This window comes from Rousettus aegyptiacus, unplaced genomic scaffold (assembly GCF_014176215.1).
Source record: "Rousettus aegyptiacus isolate mRouAeg1 unplaced genomic scaffold, mRouAeg1.p scaffold_m13_p_1, whole genome shotgun sequence".
Taxonomy (NCBI): Eukaryota; Metazoa; Chordata; class Mammalia; order Chiroptera; family Pteropodidae; genus Rousettus; species Rousettus aegyptiacus.
This window is the reverse complement of record NW_023416284.1, coordinates 100,592,364-100,620,255: the sequence shown is the minus strand read 5'-3', so window position 1 is coordinate 100,620,255 and position 27,892 is coordinate 100,592,364. Positions and strand designations below refer to the sequence as shown.

General features: G+C 45.9%; 2 protein-coding genes and 1 pseudogene across 3 annotated transcripts; all 3 read left to right on the top strand.

The window, feature by feature from the left end:
- The first annotated feature begins 3,556 nt into the window (after positions 1 to 3,556).
- On the top strand, positions 3,557 to 4,369 carry LOC118601491 (annotated as a pseudogene).
- Positions 4,370 to 4,603: 234 nt separating this feature from the next.
- On the top strand, positions 4,604 to 5,513 carry LOC118601507 (endogenous retrovirus group K member 18 Env polyprotein-like). The gene is given in 3 exon segments (XM_036218450.1): positions 4,604 to 4,905; positions 4,908 to 5,353; positions 5,355 to 5,513. Coding segments are annotated over 3 exon segments (720 nt in total). The 5' UTR covers positions 4,604 to 4,703; the 3' UTR covers positions 5,427 to 5,513.
- A 9,847-nt stretch (positions 5,514 to 15,360) lies between these two features.
- Positions 15,361 to 27,763, top strand: AARS2 (alanyl-tRNA synthetase 2, mitochondrial). Of its 2 annotated transcripts, XM_016128680.2 has the most exons (22): positions 15,361 to 15,631; positions 16,466 to 16,657; positions 17,190 to 17,335; positions 17,555 to 17,722; positions 18,275 to 18,419; positions 20,471 to 20,616; positions 20,841 to 20,949; positions 21,290 to 21,328; positions 21,417 to 21,528; positions 22,005 to 22,138; positions 22,597 to 22,741; positions 22,989 to 23,161; positions 23,269 to 23,382; positions 23,483 to 23,623; positions 24,323 to 24,460; positions 24,542 to 24,651; positions 24,796 to 24,904; positions 25,181 to 25,303; positions 25,525 to 25,635; positions 26,216 to 26,299; positions 26,410 to 26,520; positions 26,942 to 27,763. In XM_016128680.2, the coding sequence occupies exons 1-22, from the start codon at positions 15,389 to 15,391 to the stop codon at positions 27,104 to 27,106; spliced, it is 2,958 nt and encodes a 985-aa protein (XP_015984166.2). In that variant the 5' UTR covers positions 15,361 to 15,388; the 3' UTR covers positions 27,107 to 27,763. The 2 variants fall into 2 exon arrangements, with proteins under 2 accessions (XP_015984166.2, XP_036074337.1); XM_036218444.1 differs by lacking the exon at positions 26,410 to 26,520.
- The last annotated feature ends 129 nt before the right edge of the window (positions 27,764 to 27,892 follow it).

Genomic DNA, 27,892 nt, shown 5'->3' with positions numbered 1-27,892 from the left:
CTCTTCAACTGATGGGGTTCTGTATAGTGAGACAGGCGTTTCCCCTCAATGCTCAATTTCCTCAAGGGGGTATCAATGTGTAATATACTCCATTGGAACATAAATTCCTGAGAATACTTAAAGAATCTATCAATATGGTATGCAGTCCACTTATGTGACAGGTCTTTTAAACAGTATAGCCACAGAGCGACAATTGTTAGTATCAAATTGGGAAGTTATTATAAAAACTGTGTTAGAACCAGGTCCTTATTTGCAAATGAAAGCCTAGCGGAGAGAGGAAGCCCAACAGGTGGCTCATAGAAACGCTGCACATAGAAACACTGCAGGAAACCCTCCAGGGGCTACTCTTGAATTGCTGACAGGTATAAGAAACTTTACTACCCTTGAGCAGCAATGTCATTCGACTGAAGAAACCTTGTTACAAGTGAAATTAATAGTGTTAAGAGCTTGGTCTCTGGTGGAGCCACCTGGGAAGCATCCTCAGTCAGTCGTTCACTAAAATTACGCAGAGTCCTGGGGAGAGTTACACTGAGTTTTTGTCCCGGCTACGTATGGCCATTGTCAAAGCGGGCGGCTCTTCCAGAGGTCCAAGAATTACTCTTAGAATCTCTAGCTTATAAAAATGTAAATGCAGAGTGTCAAAGGGCTTTAAGGCCCCTGAAAACCCAAGGGGCACCTTTAGAAGACTATATTAAAGCTTGTCATGATGTTGGCTCTTTGACACATCAAGCTAATTTGTTAGTAGGAGCTTTACAGAAAGGGTTTCAAAGTTCTCAAATGAAATGTTATCAATGTGGGAAACTGGGGCACTTTCGAAAAGACTGCAGGAGAGGGAATAAGGGAGGACGAAAAGTGGTGTATACAAAACCCCCTGGTAGGGGACAGGCTCCTACTGAACCCTGTCAGAGATGCGGGAAAGGATTTCATTGGACTAGTGACTGTAGATCTCAAAAGGACAGAAATGAAAACTGGTTATCGGGAAATGGGAAGCAGGGGCCCTTGCCCTCGGGGCCCAGGAAAAAGCAATTTAAGGTTTCAGTTTCCCATCAGCTTAGGTCTTCCTCATCAAATAACGCAGAATCAGAGTCCACCAGGCAGTATGTTCGGGATCTAATTCATGCTACTGCAAAAAGCACTGCCTTGGACATACCTGCACCTCAACATTTTACTTTAATTCCTGCCATGGGGGTGTACAAATTATCAACAAATATTTTTGGACCTTTGCCTGAAGGAACAGTGGGCTTAATAGTAGGACGAAGTAGTTATACTTTCAAGGGAATTTTTGTTCACACTGGAGTGATCGATGAAGATTATGACAGAGAGATAAAAGTTATGGTTAGTGTGAGCATGACCACCCAAATGGCACCAGGAGAAAGATTTGCTCAGATATTATTATTACCTTACGTTCAAGGGAAAGCTGCTCCAGTTAAAAGAACTGGAGGATTTGGGAGTACAGGGAAACTCTGGCAAACCATGATTGGTGAACAGTGTCCTAAATTAAAGATATATATTAATGGTATAGAAATTGAAGGTTTGCTTGACACCGGAGCAGATGGTTCTATTGTTTCTCTGCAATCCTGGCCATCTCAATGGTTATATAAACCCATGCAAGCTCATTTCACGAGAATTGGACATCTTACAGAAATTTTTCAAAGTGTTAACTTACTGACTTGCCATGGTCCTGAAGGGCAAGTAGCTTATTTTAAGCCTTATGTTGCTAACATTGTAGTGAATTTATGGGCAGAGATTTATTGCAACAATGGGGAGCTTCTTTAAACATTCCTACCTTATCACAGGCTACTCGAAATATCATGTTCAATATGAATTATAATCCTTTCAAAGGTCTAGGTAAATCAGAAGAAGGCATAGTAGCTCCCTTGTCCACGTGTCCAAAATTGAACGAACATGGTTTGGGGTTTCCAAATTTAGAGTAGAGGCCACTGCTCAGCGCTTCGCCCTTCTGATTAAATGGCTCAGTGAACAGCCTGTCTAGGTGGAGCAGTGGCCTCTAACAAAAGAAAAATTAGAAGCATTACAGCAACTAGTGGACGAACAATTAGCCAGTAATCATATTGAAGCCTCCTCTTCTCCATGGAATTCACCAGTATTTGCTTTAAAAAAGAAGTCAGGAAAAATGTAGAATGTTAACACATTTAAAAAGAATTAATGCTGTCACTCAGCCTAGGGGGACTTTGCAACCTTGGGCTCCCTAACCCTGCATTAATTCCCCAAAATTTGTTTTTAAAGATTATAGATTTAAAAGATTGTTTTTATACTACTCTTTTACAGCCTCAGGACTCTAAACAATGCTCAGCCTACTCAGTGATATCAATAGAAAGTATTACCCCAAGACATGCTTAATAGTTCTACCATGTGCCAAGCATTTGTATATGTGCTTTTGCAAGAAGTAAGGGAAAAGTTCCCTCAGGGACTTGTGTATCACTACATGAATGATATTCTTTTTGGGCATGAAAAGAAAGAAATATTAGAAAATATGTTTTCATTTGGAAAAACTGTGCTGGAAAAGTATACGCTTGAGATAGCTCCTGAGAAAATACAAGATTCTGTTCCTTATCAATATTTAGGATATAAAATTTTGCAACAGAAAATTACTCCTCAAAAGATAGAAAGTAGACGAGATGCTCTCAATACTCTTAATGATTTTTAAAAATTCTTGGGCGATATTAATTGGCTCCGTCCTTCCCTCGGAATCCCCACATGTGCTTTAACTAACTTGATGTCTATTTCAGAAGGGCGCACAGCATTGGATAGTCCTCAGGAACTAACACCGCTGGTGAAAAAGGAATTTTAAATATTGTATTATCGAAAGACACTCTTGTAGTCACAAACTTGCATTGCTCAGGTCTCATTATTATGTGGTAAAAGTTCTTTCTTTAACTTGAAATTTAAAAACTATTAATGATTTCCTTTTTCTTTTTTTGGTTAATTAGTCTAAAACTTAGGACATTTTCACATGGAGTCAACAGTGAAGATAACATGATTTTGTATTGGAGATGAGAAAAGTAATGACTCAATTACAAATTTCAGTGCTTTTTTAAGGTACATTTCTGTTCCTGTTTCTGTTGACCGGTCACCAGGGGTCCGTGGAGAGACTAGACGCAGTCATATTTCCCGGACCATGGCCAGGCCACGCGGGACGCCGCCTCCTGTGTCCTGTTGTCAGGTTCTGTTTATTGTCTTTGGTCTTGCCTGGGATGGAGGTGGCGAACTTCTCAGGGTCCACCTACGCCCCAGTAATTGTTCTGTCTGAGTGTCTGTTTTGTGTTCTCTGGGCAAATGCTGGGGGGAAACCAGAGTTCACAGAAGACACCCTTGGGGTGTCTCCTGCAACATTTCAAAGAAGGATATGCTTATAAAATAAAAAGGGAGAATATGGAATACTCCAAGACAAAGGCTTAATAGAGCATTATATACTTTAAATTTTTTAAATCAAGATGAACAAGGTGGCACAGCAGCTCATCGGCACTGGGTGAAACAGGCCGTGAGGCTCTGCAGCAGCCAGTATACTACAAGGATCTGAAAGGGGATTGATTGCATGCCTGCCGAGGTACTGAAATGGGGCCGAGGTTTACTTATATCTCTACAGGAACAGAGAAGCTTTGGGTCCCAGCCAAGAATGTCAAGCTCCAGGAGCGGAGCAGCTGCGGGTAATCAGTGAGTCAAGTCAGGAGATAACTTCAACTTCCCTATTCCTTGCAATAACAGCCCTGATTATGGCACAGGTAAATGGGGTACAAGCTGAGACAGGAAATTATTCATATTGGGCGTATGTACCCAATCCCCCTTTGAATAAGGCAGTGGGATGGGGAGATGCTTCAGTGATAGTTTATGTTTATGATTCTAATTGGATGCCTGGGCCTTATGATACTAGAGGGCCTCTCAGGCCTGAAGAAGAAAGGAGAGTGATTGAGAACTATACGGTGGGAACGGAAGGGATGCCAATTTGCATGGGAACTGGAGGGCACTGTTTACAGCTGGGTGCTCAAGCATGGTTGACAATTTTGCAGACTTCTAAACAAAATGCTGGGGTAGGTCACTTGCTTTTGTTAAGTATAGAAGAATTTTAAAATGTTACAGAACCTGTGGATGACACTGCTCCACCAGATTTACCGTGGTGTGCCACTCCGAAAGTTCAGACACTTGAACATTGGGTTCAGTGGACTCAGTGTCGAGCTGAACAGGCTTGGGTTTTAGTTAATACTTCCTATGGAAGAGTCATTGATTGGCTCCGCCCGAGTGAAGGGAGGAAAAGTAAATTTGAGGTGGCACCGAAAGATAGAGAACGGTTCAGTAAGCATTTCATCAGACAGAACTTGCAATAACACAGTCGTCTGGCATGATGGAGGGTTTCCCCACCCCCATCTCCCCAATTACCCCATCAAGGGCTACAGAATCACATAGGGAAGTTAGGAACTGCTTTATTTCCCATGCACGTCTGGAAGAGTTCCGTAAGTCAATCTGGGAGTTCTTCTCACATCACCTTTCATCAGAATGTTACTCACTTTGCTCGAGCCTGTGTTCGGTTCCCCTATATCATTACGAAGGGTACAGTAGGGTAGAATGAAACTTTAGGTTATATTTCGTGTAAATACTGTTCCTTTTACACTTGTATTAACTCTTCTATTCCTTTTAACAAGTCACATGAAAGTTTATATATTCTTAGAGCTAGAACTGGAGTATGGATGCCGGTTAAATTGTCTCGACCCTGGCAGGACTCTCCTGCCACTATGATATTGCAGCAACTGATGGACCACGTTAAAAGAAGAGCTAAAAGATTCCTTGGCATATTAATCGCTGCTGTTGTGGGTATTATCGCTGTTACTACTGCTGCTGCTGTGGCTGGAGTGGCTCTGCATCAATCTGTACAGACTGCTGAATTTGTTCAAATTGGCATAGGGATCCTGAACAGTTATGGACTTCTCAAAGACAAATTGACTCTGTATTACAAAGTCAAGTAGCAAATTTACAGCAAGCAGTTATATTGTTAAGAGATCAAATTGTTAGTTTGCAGAAACATGTGCAACTTAAATGTAATTGGAATACTACTTCTTTTTGTATAACTCCTGTATAGTATAATGAAAGTATGTTTGAATGGGATAAAGTAAGACGGCATATTTTGGGGTATGGTAATGCTTCAGGTTTAATTACAGATTTACAAACACATATTGCTGACACTTTTCAAAAACAGCTCCCTGAATTACAGGGGATCGCAGTGCTACAAAGCATGGTAAATGGTATTGAAGACTTACATCCTATTCCACAAATTCATAGGTTAATGGGCTCATCTATTGCTTCTTGGATAGTAATTTGTTACTTGTTTTTCTTTGTTTACTCTGGAAGAGATTCTCAAGAAGCCAAAGATTAAGAGAGAATCGGGCTGCTGTGTTCTCAGTGATGCTGAATAAAATTCAGCAAAAAGAAAAGGGGGATATGTGGTGAGAGATGCCTGCAGTCCTGGCAGGATGCCTGGTGCTTGGAAAAACAAGGTCATCAGAAGCAGGTGTGGACTTACACACAAGGACACATTGCAGGGAGGGCACACACACACCTGACCTATTCTGGGACTTCTTGCTCTAGGGACAAGGATAAGAAAAAGAGAAAAAATAGCTGAGAACAGGTGGTGGCCTTGAGGCTGAATCTGGGAGTTTGCTGTAGTTTGTAATTACTAACCTGATAGTAACTAATAATAATAACAACAACAACAACAACAACAACTAAGCCAGCTTTGTGAGAGAAAATAAAAAGCCATGGAGAAGGGGTGGGGGATGCTAGCATTGCCATTCCTTGCCATTCGTCCTCTCCCTAATCCATGTTAGTAAATGCATTTCCAGACTCTGACTCTTCTTCCTAACCGTCTCAGCAACAATGGATAAGTAAAATGTAGTATACACATACAATGGAATATTATGTAGCCCTAAAAAAGAAGGCAATTCTGACATATGATACAATGTGAATGAAACTTGCAGATTTATGCTTAAGGATATAAGCCAATCACAAAAAGACAAATGCTGCATAATTTTATATATGATACTTAGTCAAAAGTCATAGAGACAGAAAGTAGAATGGTGGTTGCCAGGGGCTGAAGGGAATATGAATAGGGAGTTATTGTTTAATAGGTATAGAGTTTCAATTTTGTAAGATAAAGAGTTCTAAAAATGGGTGGTGGTGATGGTGGCACAACATGAATGTACTTAATGCCACTGAACTGTACACATAAAAATGGTTAAGATGGTAAGTTTTGTGGTTTTTAACCACAATAGGAAAATTGGAAAAATTATATGCCATAAAATGTTTTGATTTGAGTTTTGGCAAATGAATACAATAGTGTAACCCAACTCCTATGAAGAGAGAACATTTCCATCACCCAGAAAGTTCCTTCAAGTCCTTCGTAAGTTTATCCAAGCCCCTACCCTCTAGAGACAACCACTTTTTAAAACAATCAAATCTTAAAAAAATCGGATCTAGAACATAGATTAGTTTTTTTCCTATTCTAAAACTTTATAAAAATGCAATCATCAAGGACGTATTCTTCTGCATAAGGCTTCTTTCACTCAGCATGTTTTTGAGATTCATCCATGTTGTTTATATGAATAGTTTCATTTTTTTGTTTGTTTGTTCTTTTACATTGCTGATTCCTATTTCATCATATAAATATACTACAATTTGTTCATTTTCCTATTGAGGAACACATAGACAGTTTCAAGTTTTTGGCTATTACAATTAAAGTTGTTATGAACATCCATGTACAAATATTTTTGAAATATATGTTTTCATCTCTTTTGGTTAAATATCTAGAAGAGTAATTGCTAGGTCATGGGATAATAGAATTCTTGATATGGTTGGATTTAGGTCTACCATTTTGCTATTGGTCTTGTTTGTCCCACTGTTCCTCTGTTACTCCTCCCCTACCTTCTTTTAATTAAATTTTATAATTCCATTTTAACCTCTCTATTGGCTTAACTACTTTGTCACATTTTGTAATTGAAGTAAAATTTACATAACATAAAATTAACCACTTTTAAATAAAACCATTTAAAACAATTAAGTGGCATTTAGTACATTCATAATGTTGTTCAATCACCAGCTCTAAAAACACTTCCGTCTTCCCAAAATGAAACTCCATACCCATTAAACAGTCACTCCTTGTTCTCCCCTCTTTTGATACCTAGCAACCACCAATCTACATAATCTTTATGGATTTACCTATTCTGAACATTGCATAAAATAAAAGTATACAACCTGTGGCCTTTTGTGTTTGGCTTCTTTCACTTATCATGATTTTTCACATGGTAGCATATGTCAGTACTTCGTTTCATTTTAAGGCTGAGTGATATTCCACTGTATGTCTATACCACATTTTGTTTATCCATCCTTCCGTTGATGGACATTTGGGGTGTTTCCACCTTTTGGCTATTGTAAGCAGTTGCATAATTTTTGAATGTTTGCTCAAAAACAGCAATTTTCAAGTGTTTTAATTTCAGCACCCCTTTATACTCCTAAAAAGTACTAAAGACCTCCAAAAAGTTATTAGAGATACACATACAATTAAATTGAAAATTTTTCACTATTTATTTTTAATTAAAATAAATAACAAATCCATTACATGTTAGCATAAACATGTTTTTATGAAAAATATATTTTCAAAAAAATAGTGAGAAGAGGGGCACTGATTTACATTTTTGCCAATCTCTTTAATGTCTGGCTTACAAAACAGATGTGTTCTCATATCTAATGCATTCAATCTGTTGTGCTGTTTTGGTTGGCATATATAAGGAAAAGCCAACCTTATATAGATATGTAGTTGGAAAATGGAGGACTTTGCAGACCTCCTAAATGGACCCCCAAAGTCCTTGCACCACACTTTGAGAACCTCTGCTTTAAGGATTACAATACACATCTTTAACTTTTCAGAGACTACTTAGAGTAAATATCATACTACTTCATGTAAAATATAACAACTTCGCAACTATACATTTCCTCTTACCATTCCCACCCTTTATGACATAGTCATATATATTACATAATATAAAGGACAAGAGCAAAAAATAGAACTGTACGATTGCGAAATTCTTTTGCTTTAAACAGTTAAGTGTGTTTTAAATAAATGGAGGAAAAAGGATAGCCTTTTATATTTATTCACAGTTATCATTTCCAGTGTTCTTCATTCGCCTTAAGACTCAACTTTCTATCTGGTAGCATTCCCCTCCAGCCTGAAGAAGTTCCTTGTGGTGTTGTCTGCTGACAATAAATTCTCTTAGTTTTTACCTAAAAAATTTATTTTATCTTCATTCTTGAAAGATATTTACACTGGATAAGGAATTCTGTGTTGACAAGTTTATTTTTTCAGCACTTTAAAGATGGCTTTCCACTCACTTCTGGCTTAATGACAAATTTTTCTCTTGTTAACCTAGTGACTATCCCTTCAACATAATTTTTAAATGTTATAAGCAAATGGTCCCTTGTCTCTTTTCTCCACTGTAAAGTAACAAAGCTTCCAAAAGACAGAGGAAGAGAGGAGCCACATATCATATATATCACTTTTGTTTAAGGTTTGTGTTTTAAGATTTGAGACATGATGATAACCAAGGCTATTAGATGAGATGAGCCATATGGATAGTGTTTAGAACTCAAATACTAAACAAGATTCAGGACTTTAACCATTTTCCTGCAAACACACTTACTGATGCCTGCCCGCCTCCTTCCGTCACACTCTGATGGCAGAACCCCAGGCCTAATTACCCTCCATTACTCATCTGCTCTGTGCTTGCACCTGAGCCCCTAAGCATGGCTAGCAAACATCACACTGTGACCAGTCTCAGTTTAAACTAATGACCTCAAATCTTAAAAGAGTGGCCAACACTGTCAGCTAATCCTACTATATTTTCCCACTTCAGTAAATCTTCCCTCTTTCAAGACAGCAATTTCATCTCTTTACCTCACTGCATATTCACTAAGAAAATAGATGCATGAGGATGAACACTCCCTCGCTTTCCAGCCCTAGATCCACTGACCTGGCATTTGTATCCAAATCTCCCTTTCATAATGGAAGGGGTGTCCCTGCCCATGGCTATGGCCTATCCTCCATATTCTATCGAATTTTTCAATCTTTTCAAATACTTTAAAACTTTGCTCCTGCAATAATCCTCTCATTCTCTTGCTTTATCAGTTTGCTACTTGTACTGGATCACATTCATCTGCATACACACTAGCCTTAATAACACTGTTCTTAAAAATAAATATACTCCCTAGAGCCCACAGCCTCCTTCCAGCATCTACTATTTTTTTCTAGCTTCTCTTCCCTGCAGAATCCCTCCAAACTGTTTACATTTCCTGTCTCTGCCTTCTCACCTCCCCTTCTCACTCACTCCGAATGGGCTTTCCTTCCCACCATCCTTCTGAAACCTTCCCACCATCCTTCTGAAACTATTCCCATCTCACCCAATCCATTGGTCAAGTCTCTGCTCTCTTCTTGCTCAACCCTCAGTAGTACTTGATACAACTGGCCATTCCCTCCTCAAACATTATCTTCTCTTCTTGAAGCACTCATCTTACTATTTTTTTGAAAATATATTTTTCATAAACTCTTTCCAGTTTTCTGCCTGACCCCGACAGCTTTCTCAAGCTCCCCTGCAGGAGCCTCCTCTTCCAGTACCCCAGGATGCGGCCCAGGACCTGACCCTCCTCTCTTCTCCATCCTGCTCCTCCACTAGACGATCATATCTTATCCAGGGCCACTGATGTACTAGTAACTCCTAAATCTATAGCTATAGCCCTTGCCTCTGAGCTCCAGACTTTTACATCCAACATCAACTGATATCTCCACTTCAAAGTCTAAACTTAGACTTAATACATCTAAATGAAAGTCTTGATTCCCTTCTACAGACCTGCCCATTCCCCATGTCAATGAATGGCACCACCACCTCCCAGTTACTCTGATCATAAACTTAGACATTAGTCTCTTCCCTCTTTCCCTGCATCCCACCCATGAGCACACATAGCTCTATCACCACATACAGCAGGAATCCAACCACTTCCTGTCTCTACTGCCACATTACCTCTCTTCTGGACAACAACATCCTAATAGGCATTCCTGCTTCCCTTCTTGCCCCCATAATCCATTCTCTCTCAGTGGGATGACCTTTCAAAAGCATAAATCAGATTATCGCTCCCCTGCTTAAAACACTCTAATGGAACATTTTATCTGTAAATATACATTCTCCCTATCTCTGTCCTCTATAAAAACCTAGAAACAATCACCACCCCAGTAACAATGAGCATCCCTAGTGCCCAGTTTGTAGCTTTGAAATATCATTTCCCACTAAAAGTAACCAGGACTTTTGAAAAAGGCTAATCCCAAGTCTGGAGCAAGAAACGTACAAAGTGAGCCATAAATATCTTGTCAAAACAGAACACAAGAAATCAATCAATAACTACCAAGATCATGTCAAAAGGACTCAAAGCCAAATAAAAGAGGTTTTCACTGACCAAAGACGGCACAATTTGAGTTTTAACACAGAATACGGCTGTCAACATAAGAAACGTCCAAACCTGTAGAGAATTATTACAAGAGTTTATCTGAGACAAACTGACAACATATGCCAGGGAGCAAGATCTCAAATGCTCCCAAGAATAACAGTTTCTTTTATGCATTTGAAATTAAGGAGGGAACAAGATTATGTGCTTTCTTGAGGATTAATACCCATTTCAAGGGGTCTTGCTTCTGGATGTCAAAGGTGTATTAATACAAGGGAAGAATGGACAGAGCTGGCTTAAAACCTTTCACTAAAGAAGTTGTAGGCCTGGGGCGTGACCACCCACCATGACCTCCTCACTTAGGAATTGAAGATCAGATCACCTTGTGAGGTTACTTTCTATAGAACCTTCTTTTCAGTCCCTATTGCAATGAATTTAAACAATCAAATATGCTGCAATCCATGAGTTCATTATGATATCGAAAAATAAAATAATAAGTCGCTTTCGTAGTGATAGGAAACAAATTCATTATCTTAAACACTGATAAGTAAAAGGGGAAAAAGTCAAGCATTTGTCCTGCTTTTTCTGCATTAACTATACCACTAGGGAACAAATAATAAATTAAAGGGAGCACCTCTTTATAGAAAGATTCCAGCAAATGAAGACAGAGGAACATGCTGAATGTGAGTTGAATGTTGAATATGCAGTCAACAAAAATGTAGACCTGGGAAACTCTACAGGTAAAACCTCCCTGGCTCTGCAACAGACGTACTCTAAGGAAAAGAAGGGGATTAAGGGGGAACCTATAGATTAAAAGACTTAAAACACATATAAAGTAAGCTTTTTAAAATGACAGAGAAAACTATAACATCTAATGATGGATATGAGGACCCAAAAAAGGGGTTCTCTGGAAAGAGTCACCTCGCCAGGTGCTCAGATCATCAATTCCTAACTGGGCAAGTCATGGTGGGTAGTCATATCCCAGGCTTATAACTTTAGTGAAAGGTCTTAAGCCAGCCCTGTCCATTGTTCTTGTGCATCTAGGTTAACACACCTTTGACATGCCAAAAGTAATACTCCTCAATGCATACACCCTAAAAGAGAAGACTATCCTGTAATCCAATTCCTGCCTTGCTTTCTCCAAGCTTCATTATGTCCCTTCCTTAATTTCAAGTGATAAAAGCTGCTGCGAAACTGTTATTCTCTGGAACTTTTGAGATCTTGCTCCCCAGCATATATCATCAGTTTGGCACAAGTAAACTCTTCTAAAAATTCTCTACAGGTTTGGACATTTCTTATGATGACAGATATTTGGGTCATAAAACTATAAAGACATGCAAAGTAGTGATTACTATTAAAGTCAGGGGCATGGTCACCTGTAGGAGGAAGGTAGTTGGGGTGAGGGCAGAGTCCATGCAGGGTTCCTGGGGTGGTTGCAAAGTTCTATTTTCTATCTGGTTGGTGGATAAAAAAGATGTTTGCCTTCTAACAATTGAGCTATAAATTTGGATTGGATGATTTTTCCACATCTGTTTCATTATGTGATTTAGTAAAAAAAAAAAAAAAAAAAAATTAACCTCTAATATGGAGGTTGGCAAACTTTTTTCAAAGGGCCAGATAGTACGGATTTTAGATGTTGCAGGCCAGGAGGCAAACTCGAGGCTATTATGTAGGTATTTATTTAACCATTTAAAATGTAACCATTTAATAATGCATAAGGGCATACCCTCTAAGGTCTACTAATCCTTTAATTTCTAATCCCAGAAGTCTCCCGCACCTGGAGCCACGTCGTCCATGCCCTTGCTTAATTCCCGGGGTGACGCTCCCCTCCCCTGTCCCCAACCCCTGCCACAGGTTCGCACTACCTGCACTACCTCCGTGTCTCTTAGCAACAGGCGGTGGCAACTGCCACCCTCCGTACCACCAAGGTGGGGAAGGATAGAAAAGGAGCAAGTACGCATACACATACGCATATGCATACGCACCAGCAACTCCAGGCGCCACCCACATGCTCTGGGAGAAAAGAGAAAAGTCAAACCCTGGGGGCTGGCCCCAGCAAAAAGTCTATCCCAACTCCTCCCACAGATGCCCTACCACACCCTTGTGACTCAAGGTATGATCTAGTAGGCTAGCAGTAGCAACAGCATCAACCTAGGAGCCTGCTAGATACACAAGATTTCCAACTCACCCCAGACCTGCTGAACTAGTATCTGCATTTTTAACAAGATCCCAGAGATCACCATCCTTATTAACATTTCACAGGCTTGCTTTCACAATCCACATAAGGCAAAAATACATCATGCTAAGAACTTTAACCTAGACACTAAAAGACAGCCTTTATGATTTATAAGAGGAAGTTCCCAAAACTGAGTTCTCTATGCTCAGTATCGGTGAAAATTCCCTAGTGTCTCCTCTGACCATCAGTTCAGGACAGAATGCATAAGTGACCTCAGGTTCCTGTTCTCAAAGCCAATGGGGAAATCAGGAAAGACAATTTCCATTCCCAGAGTTAGAGCTTTGCTTCTCATGAAAAACGTGAAAAGAGAGTTCAAAGAATGGGCACCTTGGACCTGTCAGGATATCAAATAGCAACATAAGGTCAATCCCAGACCCAGGGAAGGCAGCACCTAAACTCAGCTGAACAGCTCCCAGGAAACAGACTCCACTTGCATTTTAAACCTCAAAATGAAATTTCTACAATACTTAATCAGTGGATAAGTACTCCTAAGCGAGGTTCCCAGGTCAGTACTTTCCAGTCTGGTGACTTCTCTCCATATCCATCTATCTTGGGAAACTGCAGACCTTAAATTTAACTTCCTCATCAGATGACAGTGGCAAATCGTAATGGACACATTCCAGTCCTAAAAGAACCACTTTGCTTCACTGGGAAATAGTAAAAAGAAGAGACTGACTTACCAGGAACATCGCATTTAAAGAAAAGAAAATGATCATTTTTTTAATGGTAAGAACAAATTAGTAAAGGGGAAAAAAACGCTTCTTCAGACAAAAACAACTCAAAACACATTTCTAAAAATTCATGATACGTGTTACAACATGGATAAAACTTGAAAACATTATGTGACCTGAAAGAAGCCAGTCACAAAGGACCATGTAGTGTATAGTTCCATTTTTGTGACATGTTCAGAACAGGCAATATATAGATAGAAAGTAAATTAGTGGTTGCCTATGGCTGAGGGAGACTGGGGCATTGGGTTAATGGCTAAAGGGTATGCAGTTTCTTTTAGGGGACAATGAAAATGTTCTAAAATTATAACTGTGAATGTACAAATAGCCAATGAATTGTACACTTTAAATGGGTTAATTGAAATTCTATTTCCATACAGCTGTTTGAAAAAGAAAAAAAAAAACCATGGTTACATACCAGATCCACATAAGTCTAAAACATGAAGTTCTTACTATAATGCAAAACCTTTCTGGGAAAAATCTGAAGGAAAAAAGAAAGTCTACACCAGTACTAGGCGGAGGCCCCGGCTAGATTTCTCTAGCAAAACACTCCCATCTCAGTTTGGGGAAGAATTTCACAGTCTTGTCTCAAGATGATCAATCTCAGGGAAATCCCCATCTGGCTTTGGGTTCCTGTTCCAAAAACACTGGAAAAACCAAAACAGGCAAAACATATTTTCAAAACAGCACCTTTAATCTACATGGGCAAGAGGAAAAACAGAGGATCATGGGATAGATGCTATGGTCTCTATCAGAATAAAAAGTTAAGAATTCACAATCACTATAGAAACTCAAGTCCAAATAAGACTACACATTGCCCAAGGAAATCATGTTTTGAAAGTCCCTAAATAACATAACTCACAAAGAATGGTAGCCAAAAGAACCCATCTGGATGACTGAGACCTTGTAAGTGACCACAATGGCCTCAGCTCTGCTGACTCTATTGGGCTTTCACCTTGGCAAATTCTCTTCTCAATTTGTTTAATTTCCCAGACGAAGAGCAGAGGATATTATGAGAAGCCTCGTGAGAACACTGACTATATACTCGAGGGCCTCTGTTGGCCTCATGGTCACAGCTGTCACCATGGAGAGAAAGGCAGAGTGGGAAGGCGGAACAGGTATCTCTCTTACCCTAAAGCAACACACACAAAACCCTAGGGCATTGAGAGGCTTGGAGAGAGAGAAATCTTTACAGCTATTGGCCAACAGCTTCACCTTCTCTGACAACCTGGATTCTCTCTCATCCCCAGGCAAATAAATTAAAAGACCAAATGTTATTAAGCAATTAATAATGGAGCAGATGCTGTCCAGCTTCTGAGTCTCTGCTAGACTTCTGCTCTAAAAGGTCTGCTTCGGTCCCTTCAGAACCAAATGGCCATTTCCAATGCCACCAGCACAGAGAACTGGCAAGTGCCTAGCACAGTGCCTGGAACACAGCAGGTATTCAATAAATTTGTTGACTGCTTCTTGAACGAATGCTGCTATTACTTCCATTGGCACTCTTTGCCTTCTTCCCTCAGCCAGAAAACACACACACACACACAAACCTGTTCACTATAACTCCATTTGTAACCTTGCAAAATTAATGAACATAATATTTACTGTTACAATATAGATTTCTGGAGGCAGGGAATCTTGCTAATTTGGTTACTAACACACCTTAAGTGCCTAGAACTATGGCTGACACATAGTAGTCTCTCAATGAATACTTGGTTAATGCCGAATGAATTAAGGGCCTTCAATGTGCAAGGCCGCTGTGCCACGTCACGCCTGCAGGCGTCCCCTTCATGATCACTTCCACCTGGGCGGTAGAGGCTGTCTTGAGTCCTCCAGCCACCAGGAACCGCTGTAGGAAACGCCCGGCTTCCTTCACGTCACCTCTATTCCCGCGGTGGCCTTTGACCCCGTGAGGTCTCGGCCCCAAGTAAAGATGCCGGCGTCGGTGGTAGCAGCAGCCGGGAGACTGCGGCAGGCCATTGGAAGGTCGTCCTCGTGGAGGGGGCCCATCCCTCGGCGATTCTCATCCGAGCCCTGTCCAGCCCAGGCGGCGGCCGTGCGTGACGCCTTCCTGAGCTTCTTTCGGGACCGCCATCACCACCGACTGGTGCCGTCTGCTTCCGTGCGGCCCCGCGGCGACCCCACTTTACTTTTCGTCAACGCGGGCATGAATCAGGTGGGGCGGAGTGCGTGATTCTTCCAGAGAGAAAGGCGCTACGGGATTGGGCAACAGAAGCAAGGGGCGGAGCTCATAGCTTTTGGGGAAAGAGGGCAGTCCGTGGTTGGCTACGTGATTGAACGCGCAAATTAGGGTTTGGGGGAGATGACCTGGGAATTTCTGGGTTGGGATTGAGATTTATGACCAGGAATGGCGGGTGTGGAGTCCCCTCGGGGCAGACTGGTGTGGGAAGTCTGGCTTCGTTTATTCATTCTTTAAATAAACGTAACTCATTCAGCAAATAAATGCGTTGTTGAATAGGTGCTAGACTGTGTATGCTAGACTATGGTCTCTAAGCCTTTGACTTTGAGCACCAGTTACCTTCCTTGACTTCATTGTCTCCATTTGTAAAATGGGTGGGATATGGAGGGGCAATCGGTTAGAGACCGTTCAAGATCCATATTAATGCTGACATTGTTAGGCGTGCCCAGTACCCTGTGGTCTCAGTTTTGTACCCTGAAGTTATTGGGTATGGTTGAAAACGCTGAGATGGAGGATGCAGCCATTCAGTGCCCTGTTTCCAGCCACAAACACATTCCTTTTACCTTGCCTGTTTTACTGTTACCAGCAGAGGGTCTCTGTCTCGTGACTTATTTACCCCTTGCTTGTCCCAGACACACCAGAGATGGGTGCTCCTAAGTTCCGAAGTTGCCAACCTAGCCAAGACCACACTGCATTCTCAGGGGTACAGTCAGCCTTCAGTCAGAACAGCCATCTCTGTCCTCATTCCCCACGTTTCCCTTCTAGTGGGGAACTAGGGTATCCCCCGCCCCCTTCTTCATATGTTTCCAGTTCAAGCCAATATTCCTGGGCACTGTGGATCCACGAAGTGAGATGGCAGGCTTCCGACGTGTGGCCAACAGCCAGAAATGTGTGAGGGCTGGAGGACGCCACAATGACCTAGAGGATGTGGGCCGAGACCTTTCCCATCATACCTTCTTTGAGATGCTTGGCAATTGGGCCTTTGGGGGCGAATACTTTAAGGTGAGTCTCCAGGAATCCCTGGAGTTAGGAAAAGGTCATCCGTCAACCAAGAAAGGAGTTAAGGTTAGTCCTGTTTCCACTCCTAGAGTCTGCTTGGCAAGGCCTCGTACCAAACACAGAGGCAAAGTGCAAGATGAACATGTATAATATGAATGTGTCTCATTTCCCTAATTGGATTGTAAGCTCCTTGAGGGCTAGGACTGTGCCTCCTGCCTAATGGCTGGTCAATATTATATGAATAAATAGACAGTAATACTAAAATGGAGGAGTTAAAAATCATCTCAGGCTAGGGTGATTAGAGGATTTCATGCATAAGGTGGGACTTGAAGGAAGGGAGGATTTAGAAGAGGGAGGAAGCTTTCTAGGCAGGAAAAATCTCAACAGAAATGGTCTTGACTTGTTCTAGAAACAAGGTGAGCAGTGGGAATTGTTTTGTCTTAATCCGAGAACCAGACTCATGTGGCTTCATTGACATTTCAGTGGAGCTTTCTTCTCACTCATTTTATTCCTCTCGTGTGGGTTTCTGTTACAGGAGGAGGCTTGCAGCATGGCCTGGGAACTGCTGACTCAGGTCTATGGGATCCCTAAGGACAAGCTATGGATCTCCTACTTTGGTGGTGACCCTAACATGAAGCTGAACCCAGACCTGGAGAGCAGGGACATCTGGCTCAGCTTAGGGTAAGTCCGCCCTCCATAATCTCCACCTCTGGAGAACAGGAAGCCTGGAAAATAGAGACGACTAGTACCAGTCCTCAGAGTATCAGCACATCCCAGGAGACTGTGGGGGTAGCCCTGTTCCTTCTCTTGCTGAACTTGATGGAGTGGTTTTCATGGCAGAAAGGGTCCCGACTTCTGGGTTTGTCTGTCTCCCCACCACCTGCCTGGCTTTCTTTCCAGGGTACCTGCTAGCCACGTGCTTTCCTTTGGACCACAAGAGAACTTCTGGGAGATGGGGGATACTGGCCCTTGTGGGCCCTGTACTGAGATCCACTATGACCTGGCTGATGGGGTGGGGACCCCCCAGCTGGTGGAACTTTGGAATCTGGTCTTCATGCAGTACAACAGGTAATGGGGTGAGGAAAAAATCCCTGGCTGGAAGTGAAAAAGGTGGCAGTCAGGAGACTTTGATCCATTTCTTATAAAAACAAACACTTAAATGGCATTTATTATGTGCCAGACACATTTCTAAACACTTTTCAGATAATAACTGATTTAATCTTAGTCTTTGCCTATGACAGTTTAAACTAGTCACTGCTGCTCTCTGGTCTCTGCTGTCTTACCGAATGATAGAGTTGAACTCGATGATCTCTAATATTTTCTTCTAGCCTTGACATGTCTGTTTCTAAAGGCAAAGAATTCTGTCCCAGAAAGGGGATGTTTGGGTCCAGGCAAGGGCCCCAGTGGGGCTGAGGGTGGAGATCATCCTTTATGAGAAAGGACAGGATCCAAGGCCATCATTGTCTGCATCTGGGAGAGGGGTGGGGGATTATACTGCCCTCTGGTTCCTCCCACTGTTAGGCCCCTTGGACCCCACCTCATTCCTCTACCCGACTTGAGCATCTGCCTCACACTTGTAATCCTATGCGAGGCCTCACCTTGCATACCTTCCCTGGCCAGAGAGGCAGACGGAAGCCTGCAGCCCCTGCCCCAGCGGCACGTGGACACAGGAATGGGCCTGGAAAGGCTGGTAGCTGTGCTGCAAGGCAGACATTCCACCTATGACACTGACCTTTTCTCCCCGCTGCTCAACGCCATACAACAGGTGAGCCTACCTCGTCCCTTCCAGAAGCCTCTCTGGCCTGCTCATCACCAGTGCCACTGCTATTGCTTTCCATCTTTGTTGAGAACTCAAAGTATTCCCACATGTGGAGACAGTGACCAGCCAAGGATATGAGGGTGTCAAACATGAGGCTAGGATTCAGATTTGTTACCTAATATTGCTCCTAACTCCTTCCTTCCCTCATTTATTCAAAATATACGTGTTGAGCACCTGCTTTATATTAAGTTCTTTGTGCTTGGTACAGGAGATACAGTAGTAAACATAAAAGAGATCATGCAGACTACATTCTAGCCTAAGAGATAATAAGTAAATATGTTAAAGAACATGGTGGTAGCTTACATATTGTGAACAGGCAATAAACATGGGTGATAGTAACTAGAGCAGCAGGGCAGGGGTACAGAGGAATCTTAGACACAGTGTTTGGGGAAGGCTCGCCAATGAGATGATTTATGAGCTGAAACCTGAGAGAGGAAGAATTAGCCACAGGAAACTCATTTCAGACAGAGGGGACAGCAGTTACTACGGCCCTAAAAGTAGGAAAGGAACAAAAAGGTGGCCAGCCAGCTAAAGTGAAATCATATGGGATGTAGTTAGAGAATGTGTCAGTTGGCTTTTGGTGTGTAAGAAGCCATCTAACACTTTGTAGCTTAAAACAACAATCATTTATTTAGCATATGAGTCTGTGGGCTAGCAATGTAGTATAAGCTGGGTTATTCTTTTCATCCAGTATGAACTCATTCATACGTCTGTGGTCAGCTGCTTGGCAGCTCTTCTTCTGAGAGTTGGCTGGCTGTCAGTTTGGGGCAATGCTGGTGACCAGGCCATGTGTCTGTCATCATCAAGCAGGCTAGCTTTGGTTCGTTCACATCACAGCTCGACAAGGTTCCAAGAATGAGAGCAGAAGCACACAAGACCTCTTGAGGCTTAGGCTCAGAACAGCGTCATTTCCTCCACATTCTGTTGGCCAAAGCAAGTCACAGGCTGCCTGAATTCAAAGGGTGGTGAAATAGATTCTATCCCTTGATGGAAACCAACTATAAAGTCACATGGCAAAGTGGCATGCACACAAAAAAGGGAAGGATTGTGGCCATTTTGGCAGTCTACCACAGAGAGGAAGGCTGGAGTCCAATCTTGTGGGATCTTAAAGTCCCAAGTGAGGCTTTCATTCTAACTTGTGAGCAGGGCCCTAAGTGGGGAGGGGCATGATCTGATTGACACCTCTGAAAGGCCATTCCTGTTGCTATGTGAAGGGTGGGCTGGAGGGAGATGAGTAGATGCTGAGAAACCAATTGGGAAGAGACAATAGGGCATGACTTAGGCTGGTAATAGTGGAAGTGGAGAGAAGTAGATTGATTTGAGAGTTCTCATAGGGGTAGAAGCAAAGGCCCCACTGATGGTTTGGTTGGGGAGGGGAAAGAAAGTCAAGGCTGGCTACGTGTTGGACCTGAGCAATGCAATAAATGGCAGGACTGTTTATTGAGAGGGGCAGCTTAGGGAAGATACAGGTCTGGGCTAGGTGAATCAAACACTCTGCTCTGGAGCATGAACATGTACACACAGCTTACACCCTCCTATCCTGCCCCCCATAAAGCCTGTAGAGGCGGGTGTGGGTAACGGAGAATGCCTGGAGTCAGATAGGTCTGGTACAAATCTCAGATCTGCTCCATATGAGTTATGTGGCCTTGTGGCACTTAGCTCCTCTGAGCCTTGGTTTCCTCTTAAAGCGAGAATAGTAATACCTCTCAGAATAGGATGTTTTGGGGATTAGATGTCATGTCATCCAAGCACCCTCCCAGTTCTAATAGTAGAAATTCAGTAAATGATCACAATTATCATCATTTTTAGTGTGATTGTGGGCCCTGTGAGGGCAGATTCTGGCTCCCATTCATCTTCGAAGCTTTTCCAGCCTGGCCATTCCAGATGTGGTCAACTTTAGGGATGAGGGAAGATGTCCTAGGGATGATTAAGGGCATCCCACCTTGGCCAGGTCATTCAGAGCTAGCAACCATGTCTTCTTCTCTCTTGCTTTCCAGGGTTGTGGGGCACCCCCTTACTTGGGTCGGGTAGGGGCGGCAGATGAGGGCCGCACAGACATGGCATACCGAGTAGTGGCCGATCACATTCGCACACTCAGTGTCTGCATTGCCGACGGCGTCTCTCCTGGAATGTCAGGTGCCCCGTGAGTCTGGAAGGACTACAGACAGGGCCAGAGGCAGCTGGGGCTTGCAGGGGAGAGGAGGGCACAGATGGAGAGGTGGGTTTAGGTTGAGATGGCAGGAGGAGCGGGAGTAGGGAAAGGGTTTTGGGGTGGGAGCACACGCTGTGGACCTTGTTCTCCCCACTCTGCGTACTGCTGACCAGGGGCTGCCTGAGGGTTCATATCTGGGCTCTGAACCCCTCTAGGCTGGTTCTTCGTCGGATCCTCCGTCGAGCCGTGCGGTTCTCTACAGAGGTGTTGCGGGCACCACTTGGCTTCCTAGGCAGCCTGGTACCTGTAGTGGTAGAGATACTGGTAAGGGCAGAGCTCATTCCTCTAGGCCTCCCTGGGTGCTCGGGGAGCCTGCCATCTAGACACCCTAAATGTCATTCCTGTCAGCAGACTAAGAAAGCTGGAACTGTTTATAAAAAACATGGAGTTTTCGAGAGGCCTACTTGCCTAGGCTGCTGAGCCTTTGACCTTGGGACCCCCTTCTGCCTATGACTCTACCCCACAGTCTGCATTTTGGTCCCTCCCCCTGTCCATTAGCCCATCTGAGCCTCCATGGCAGGTGTCCTCAAGAAGGCCCAGGGTGGGGAGGTGGAGAGTCAGCTGGTTGCCTTTCACACCTCTTCAGCCCTCTTCACCTCTCTAGGGAGACACTTATCCAGAACTGCAGAAGAACTCAGCCCAGGTACTGGATTCAGATGGGGGAGGGAATGGCTGACAAGAAAGTGATGGAAGGAGGCTCTCCCTCCAGTCCTGGCTTGCCCCTGGTTCAGATAGCCAACCTGGTGTCAGAGGATGAAGCAGCCTTTCTGGCCTCCCTGCAACGGGGCCGGCGGATCATCGATCGGACCTTGAGGCGCCTAGGACCTTCTGATCTGTTCCCTGGTAAGTAAGGTGCCTCGCCAAAGTATGGGGACCTCACCTGGATGAACCAGTGCAGTCCAAGGAGGGAGCTCTTAGCCAGGCTTGTGCTTCACATCCACCCCCTCCCACTCACGTCCCTCTCCCTGTACTCTTCCTAACACCCAGACCACTCTGTGGTGAGAATGCCACCCTGCCTCTCCCCATTTCCTCCCCATCCCGCCACCTTCGTCTGCTTTCCAAGGCTAGCTTCAAGCTTGGAATGAGCTTCCCTCCTCCTCTGAAATGACGGGTGCCACAGTAGTTCCCTGGGTTACCCCAGCTCTGTCCTTGGAGCACGAAGCCTGAAGGTAACCCCTATCTTGGGCCTAGTGGTATCGGGAGGGGGCACTTGTGCTTGCCACCTTGTGGCTTCTGTATGGTTAGAAAAGCTGTGACCCTTACTTCTCCCTCTATCCTGCCCCTCCCCACTCAACACCCCTTGTCTTCCTTCCACAAAGCTGAAGTAGCCTGGTCCTTGTCAATGTCTGGGGACCTGGGGCTTCCCCTGGACCTGATAGAGCTGATGCTGGAGGAGAAAGGGGTGCGGCTGGATTCTGCTGGGCTGGCACGGCTGGCCCAGGAAGAGGCCCAGGTACAGGTTGGGCACCCCTACCAGGGTTCTGTTGGGACAGTCAGCCCCTTCCCCAGCCCTGAGTTCCTGGGAGAGGAGCTGCAGCTATTGAGGGAAACAGAAGGCTGAGGTAGGTAGGATCCGTCGCTTCACCTCAGGTCCCACCCACAGCCCAGAGAGGAGTGCTGGTGTGCAGTGTGCTAAACAGAGGAGTGGAAGGAGAGAGGCCAGCACAGCATCTTAGAAGGGCCTCCAGGGGCAAAGGTGGATGAGGGAGGCCTGATGCTGAGACCCTGCATGATGGGTGGTTCCCCAGCCAGCCCAGGGTCTCTAGCAGCCAGCCAAGCCCTGAGAGCTTATTCCATGGGTGCTGCAGGGTCCATAGAGCTGTGTGACAGGAACGGGGCTCTGCAGAGGCTCAAGTCCCCTTTCACTCGCCTTGCACTCCTTCCTTACACACACATATGCCCATCCTGCAGCACCGGGCCCAGCAGGCTGAGCCAGTTCAGGAGCAGGGACTACAGCTCAGCATCCATACGCTGGGGGAGCTGCAGCACCGAGGGGTGCCCCCAACTGATGACAGCCCCAAGTACAACTACCACCTGCTACCAAGCGGGGGTTATGGTGAGAGACTGGACAGAGCAGGTGACCATAGGCTTACCTGACCATGATTGAGAAGGACAGCCCAGATGGTTGCTGCCAGCCCTATGCATTCCCTGGGGCGGGGTGGGGGGTAACCACCAGGGGTCACTGCTGCCCTCAGTTGGATTTGCCCCCCAACCAGGTGCCTGTTGGCTTCAAGTAAGGCATAGACCCACATGCACATCCCAAAACCCAGCCTAGCACTGATAACCACTCTTTTCCCTGGCAGAGTTCGGCGCCTGCGAGGCTCAGGTGCTCCAGCTGTATACAGAGGACGGAACAGCTGTGGCTTCCGTGGGGGAAGGTCAACGCTGTGGCCTCCTCTTAGACAAAACCAACTTCTACGCTGAACAGGGGGGTCAGGCTTCAGACCGAGGCTACCTGGTGCGGGTGGGGCAGCAGGTGAGCCCCCTGGCATGCACAGAGGCTAATGTCTGCAGGGGGCAGACCAAGGAGAGGGAAAGGCTACAGGCAGTCACTCCAGCACCGTGGCCCCTGCCCTTCCCCAGGATGTGCTGTTCCCAGTGGCCCGGGCCCAGGTCTGCGGAGGCTTCATCCTACATGAGATGGTGGCCCCTGATTGCCTGAAAGTGGGGGACCGGGTGCAGCTGCATGTGGATAAGGTAAGGACCCCACCCCTGCCTATTCTTCATATCCTGCAGCCCCTTTCCTCTCCCCACCCCTCACCCTCACCCAGGACTCTGGGTGACATAAGTGTTTCAGGCCTGGCGTCTAGGCTGCATGGAGAAGCACACAGCCACCCACCTGCTAAACTGGGCACTGCGGCAGGCCCTGGGCCCGGGCACAGAACAGCGAGGCTCCCATCTCAATCCCGAGCGGCTGCGCTTTGATGTGGCCACCCAGGTAAGCAGGGCATAGAAAGACAGGCTTCAAGTGAAGCAGCAGGCTTCAAGGAAGAGAGTCTGGTGGTGAGGGAGTCAGGCCAACTCAAGGTCCTGGGTTCCCTGTCACTTAGTTACTATGGGAACTTGGCCGATATCTTCCCATTGGGCTCCTCCCATACCAGCAAGGGATCAGCTTCTGGAGTCCATACACCTCCATCCACCCAGCTTCTTTGTTCTTGCTGTCACCCAAGCCATTCTTCTTTAAACTAAGCTGCCCTTCACCTTCTCTGCCACCCTGTTTCCTTCCTCTCCTTGCATTTCTGGCTCAAATATTTCCTCCAGGAAGTGCTGACTGACTAAATCCCATTCCACCTGACTACTCCTTGGTCTTGTATCTCCCGCATCGGGTATTTCTTTTTCATTGGGCTGCCCCTTGTTGTAAGCTCCCTGAGTATAGAACCTCCATTTTCTGTTTTTCCATCAACTTTTAGTGCCGAAGAAAAGACCTGCAGCTTCTAATAAGTCCAACTCCTAGGTAGCCTTCTAAGGAAAAGAATTGCCTGCTCTCTGGATGTTTATTGAATACCTTTTATGTGCTAGCCACTATTCTAGAACCCCAGGTAGTTCAGTGAACAGTGACTGTTTCTTAATGCATCAGTTGCAAGCATAGGGCTAACTACCTGTCAATCAGTCCATTTCCCCACCGCCACCCCAACAGGCCCCATTGACCCCAGAACAGCTCCGGGCAGTGGAGAACACCGTGCAGAAGGCCGTGGGGCAGGATGAGGCCGTGTACATGGAGGAGGTAGCCCTGGCACACACTGCCCATGTCCCTGGCCTGCGTTCTTTGGATGAGGTTAGTTGAGGGAGACCCCTTGGTGGAGATTGCCTTTTCCCCCACAGGCCAATTAACAGACCTGTCTCCTCTCACCCACAGGTATACCCAGACCCGGTGCGGGTGGTGTCAGTGGGGGTGCCCGTGGCCCATGCCCTGGACCCAGCCTCCCAGGCTGCACTGCATACTTCTGTGGAGTTGTGCTGTGGGACGTGAGTCACCCTCTTTTGCCTGCCCTGGCCTGGATCTTCACCTTTCCTTGGTCTTTGGAGCCACCAGCCCTTGGTTTGGAGTCAGGCTACTCTTTTCTCCCTCATAATCCCCCCTAACTTCCTCCTACCTCCCTCTACACACAGGCACCTGCTACACACAGGGTCTATAGGGGACCTGGTCATCATTGGGGAACGCCAACTCACCAAGGGCACCACCCGCCTGCTGGCCATCACGGGGGAGCAGGCCCAGCAGGTCAGCACACCAGCAAGCAGGTCCTAGGAAGCTGCTGAGCGTGGATGGGGGTCGGGGGGCACAGCTGACACTCAGGCTAGGGATGCCTAGCAGCAGAGCCAGTGTTCGTACGTGAGCACTGATGTGGCCATACCAACTGCTGGCATCTGTTATGACTATTCGGGGCCTTGATTGGTCCTGATTATTAAATACTTCTAATTTGGCTCTGAGCAGCAATGGGTCAAGAGCCCCAAAAGTAAGCTGAGCAGCCCTGACCATCTTATTCCCTCCCTGCAGGCCCGAGAGGTAGGTGAGAGTCTGGCCCAGGAGGTGGAAGCAGCTGCAGAGCGGCTGAGTCGGGGCAGCCGGGATGTGGTGGAGGCACAGCGGCTATCCAAGGACGTGGGACAACTCACTGATGTAAGGACCACCCCACCGTGGAGCTGTGCCCGCCTCCCCATGCCTCCCCGGACCCTTCCAGTCTCTCCCCAGCATCCTTTTGGTCTCCAGCTGGCCCAGTTTGTTGTTTGTCTGCAGGGTGGGATGAGGTGGATATGGTCTCTCCTCTGGCCCTCCTGGTCCCTGCCTCAGAGACTACTGGTCAGGTGGGGGAAAGGATGACATGCCGCTTCCTGCCATAGGCTGTAGACACTGCTGTGATGCCCCAGTGGCAGCGGCAGGAGCTGCAGGCCACACTGAAGGTGCTGCAACGGCGTGCCAACACTGCTATCCGGAAGCTGGAAATGCGGCAGGTAGGAGGGGGTTTGGCTGCACCCATGGGGCAGATACCAGGCACACCCAACAAGGGTCAGAGACACTAGTATGTACACCGAGAAGTCTCAAGGCCTGGCATGGGGGTGGGCGGCAGCTTCTCCCTCTCATACCAGCTAGGTACCATCACCAGGCCCCTACTACTCTCTGCCAAACTGTGTCTCCCCAACTCCTAAGTTATCCTCAGTCTCTCCCTCCAGGAACCTTACTGACTTGATTACTCAGTTCAGCCTATTTACTCCTTGACTGTACATACTCTTTCTTCCTGCCCCCTTTTGTCCATCTGTGCTCCAGTCTTAGTCCTTTCATCTTCAGCAAATGATTTGTAAGGTCCTAGAGCTAAGATGAAAGGGAAAAGATGAGGGAGGAGAAGAAAGACACAGGTGGGACTCAACAGAAGGAGGCCATTCTAGGCAGAACTCTTGGACCCTCTGCTCCATGCTGAAGACCTTTGCTTGAAAGTAACAGGGCAGGGGGCGGGGGAGATTTCCAGACTGAGCCTCAGAAGTGGGGGCCAATTGCCTTCCAGCCTGACCCTGTGCTATCCTTCCTGCCCCACAGGCTGCACAGAAAACCCAGGAGCTGCTGCAGCGGCACTCAGCAGGGCCCCTGATTGTGGACACAGTTTCCACTGAGTCCCTCTCAGTGAGTACTGGGGTTAGGGGTGGCCCCAGGGTCTAGGAAGGGGCAAGTCCTTATAGGGATGTAGCTGGGACTTGGGGCTATGGGTTCATTACCTGCCCTGCCTTGCCCAGGTGCTGGTGAAGGTGGTCCGGCAGCTATGTGAGCAGGCACCCAGTACATCTGTGCTTCTACTCAGCCCCCAGCCCTTGGGACGTGTGCTCTGTGCCTGTCAGGTGGCCCAGGTGAGGGAAGTGGGAGAGCAGCCCCCCACCCCACCCATCTTCTGGTCCAGCCCTCTGATTCCATGCCTTTTATTCCTCCCAGACAAGGGAGCCAAGGCTGGTTAGAGGGAATCTATGAGGACACCTCAAGACAGAAATAGGGCCATCTCCCTGTCTGACTACCACTACCCCCACCAGAGACACACCATGACATTCCCACTCCCCTCCAGGCTGCGCATCCCTTGTAAACAAGTAGCAGACATTTCTCAGCTTCTGTACACATTCCCAACCCAATCCTCACCTATCTCTACCCAATTCCCCACAACTGTGTACCCGGCTGGGGAGGGCCAAATCACCATGACTCCACTCTTGAGGGTACATTGAGTGGATGGTGGCAGGGAGCGTTGCTCTGCATTGCTTCCTCTTCTATTTCTGTTCCCAGAGCGCCACGCCAGCCTTCACAGCAGAGGCATGGGCACTGGCCGTGTGCAGCCACATGGGGGGAAAGGCCTGGGGGTCTCGAATGGTGGCCCAGGGCACCGGAAGCACTGCCGATGTGGAAGCCGCCCTCAGTACTGCCCGAGCATATGCGCTCAACCAGCTCTAGTCTAGGGACTCATATACTAAAGAGACAGCAGACAGTGCTGGGAGCCCTGAAGGAGCCAGCAGAACCTCCCCAGAGGCTGAAGCAGAGGACTAGAGGCTGGAGGTCAAGTAGCTGAGCTGAAGAGAGCCACCCTGAGCTGGGTCCTGCATGGACACAAGGAGACGTGGGCTGGCGAAGGCAGAAGTGGGCGCAGAGACACAGCCATACTAGGTGAATGTGAAAATGTGGGCTGTCCTGGCTATGATTGCTCATTAAAAAGTATATCACAGAGGAAAGGAAGTTCCAGAAGATTCTATTGCTTAAAAAAGAACAGACTTTCCCCTCCTAGCAACCCGGTATGGATACTCCATCACCAGTCTGACTCCTCACACTGAACAGAAAGGCCACCCAGCATCCACGTCAGAACCATCCTCATCGTCACAAGCACTTGGTCAGCCTCTCTATGCCATCCTGTTCTGGGTACCTACAAAGGCCTTCCTGGCCACCAAGATCCAGAACTGTCCTGTGAAAGTCATTATGGCAAAGCAGATCCTCTCTGCTGTCACTTCCTTAACAATGACTTGTCTTAATGAAAGGCCCTGGGGATTTGTTGATAAAATAAGTAACAGGTACTGGTCACTTGCTGAGAATGGCAAGAACCAGACAAAACTTCCTGCACTTGTGGAGCAATAAAGAGAAAGCAGAGGGTGTCAGATGGTGAGGAAGTCTGTGAAGAAAAAACGGACTGGGGATCTGGAGGGTGGGGTGGTGTTATTGCCTCATTGAGAAGTGACATCTGAGGGGAGG

Excerpts from the sequence above, each read along its gene's own strand:
- AARS2 (XM_016128680.2), top strand. The coding sequence starts at position 15,389 with ATGCCGGCGTCGGTGGTAGCAGCAGCCGGGAGACTGCGGCAGGCCATT. Across the intron at positions 16,658-17,189 it reads TTGGGGGCGAATACTTTAAG|GAGGAGGCTTGCAGCATGGC; the intron begins GTGAGTCTCCAG and ends TTTCTGTTACAG. Across the intron at positions 22,742-22,988 it reads GCTACCAAGCGGGGGTTATG|AGTTCGGCGCCTGCGAGGCT; the intron begins GTGAGAGACTGG and ends TTTCCCTGGCAG.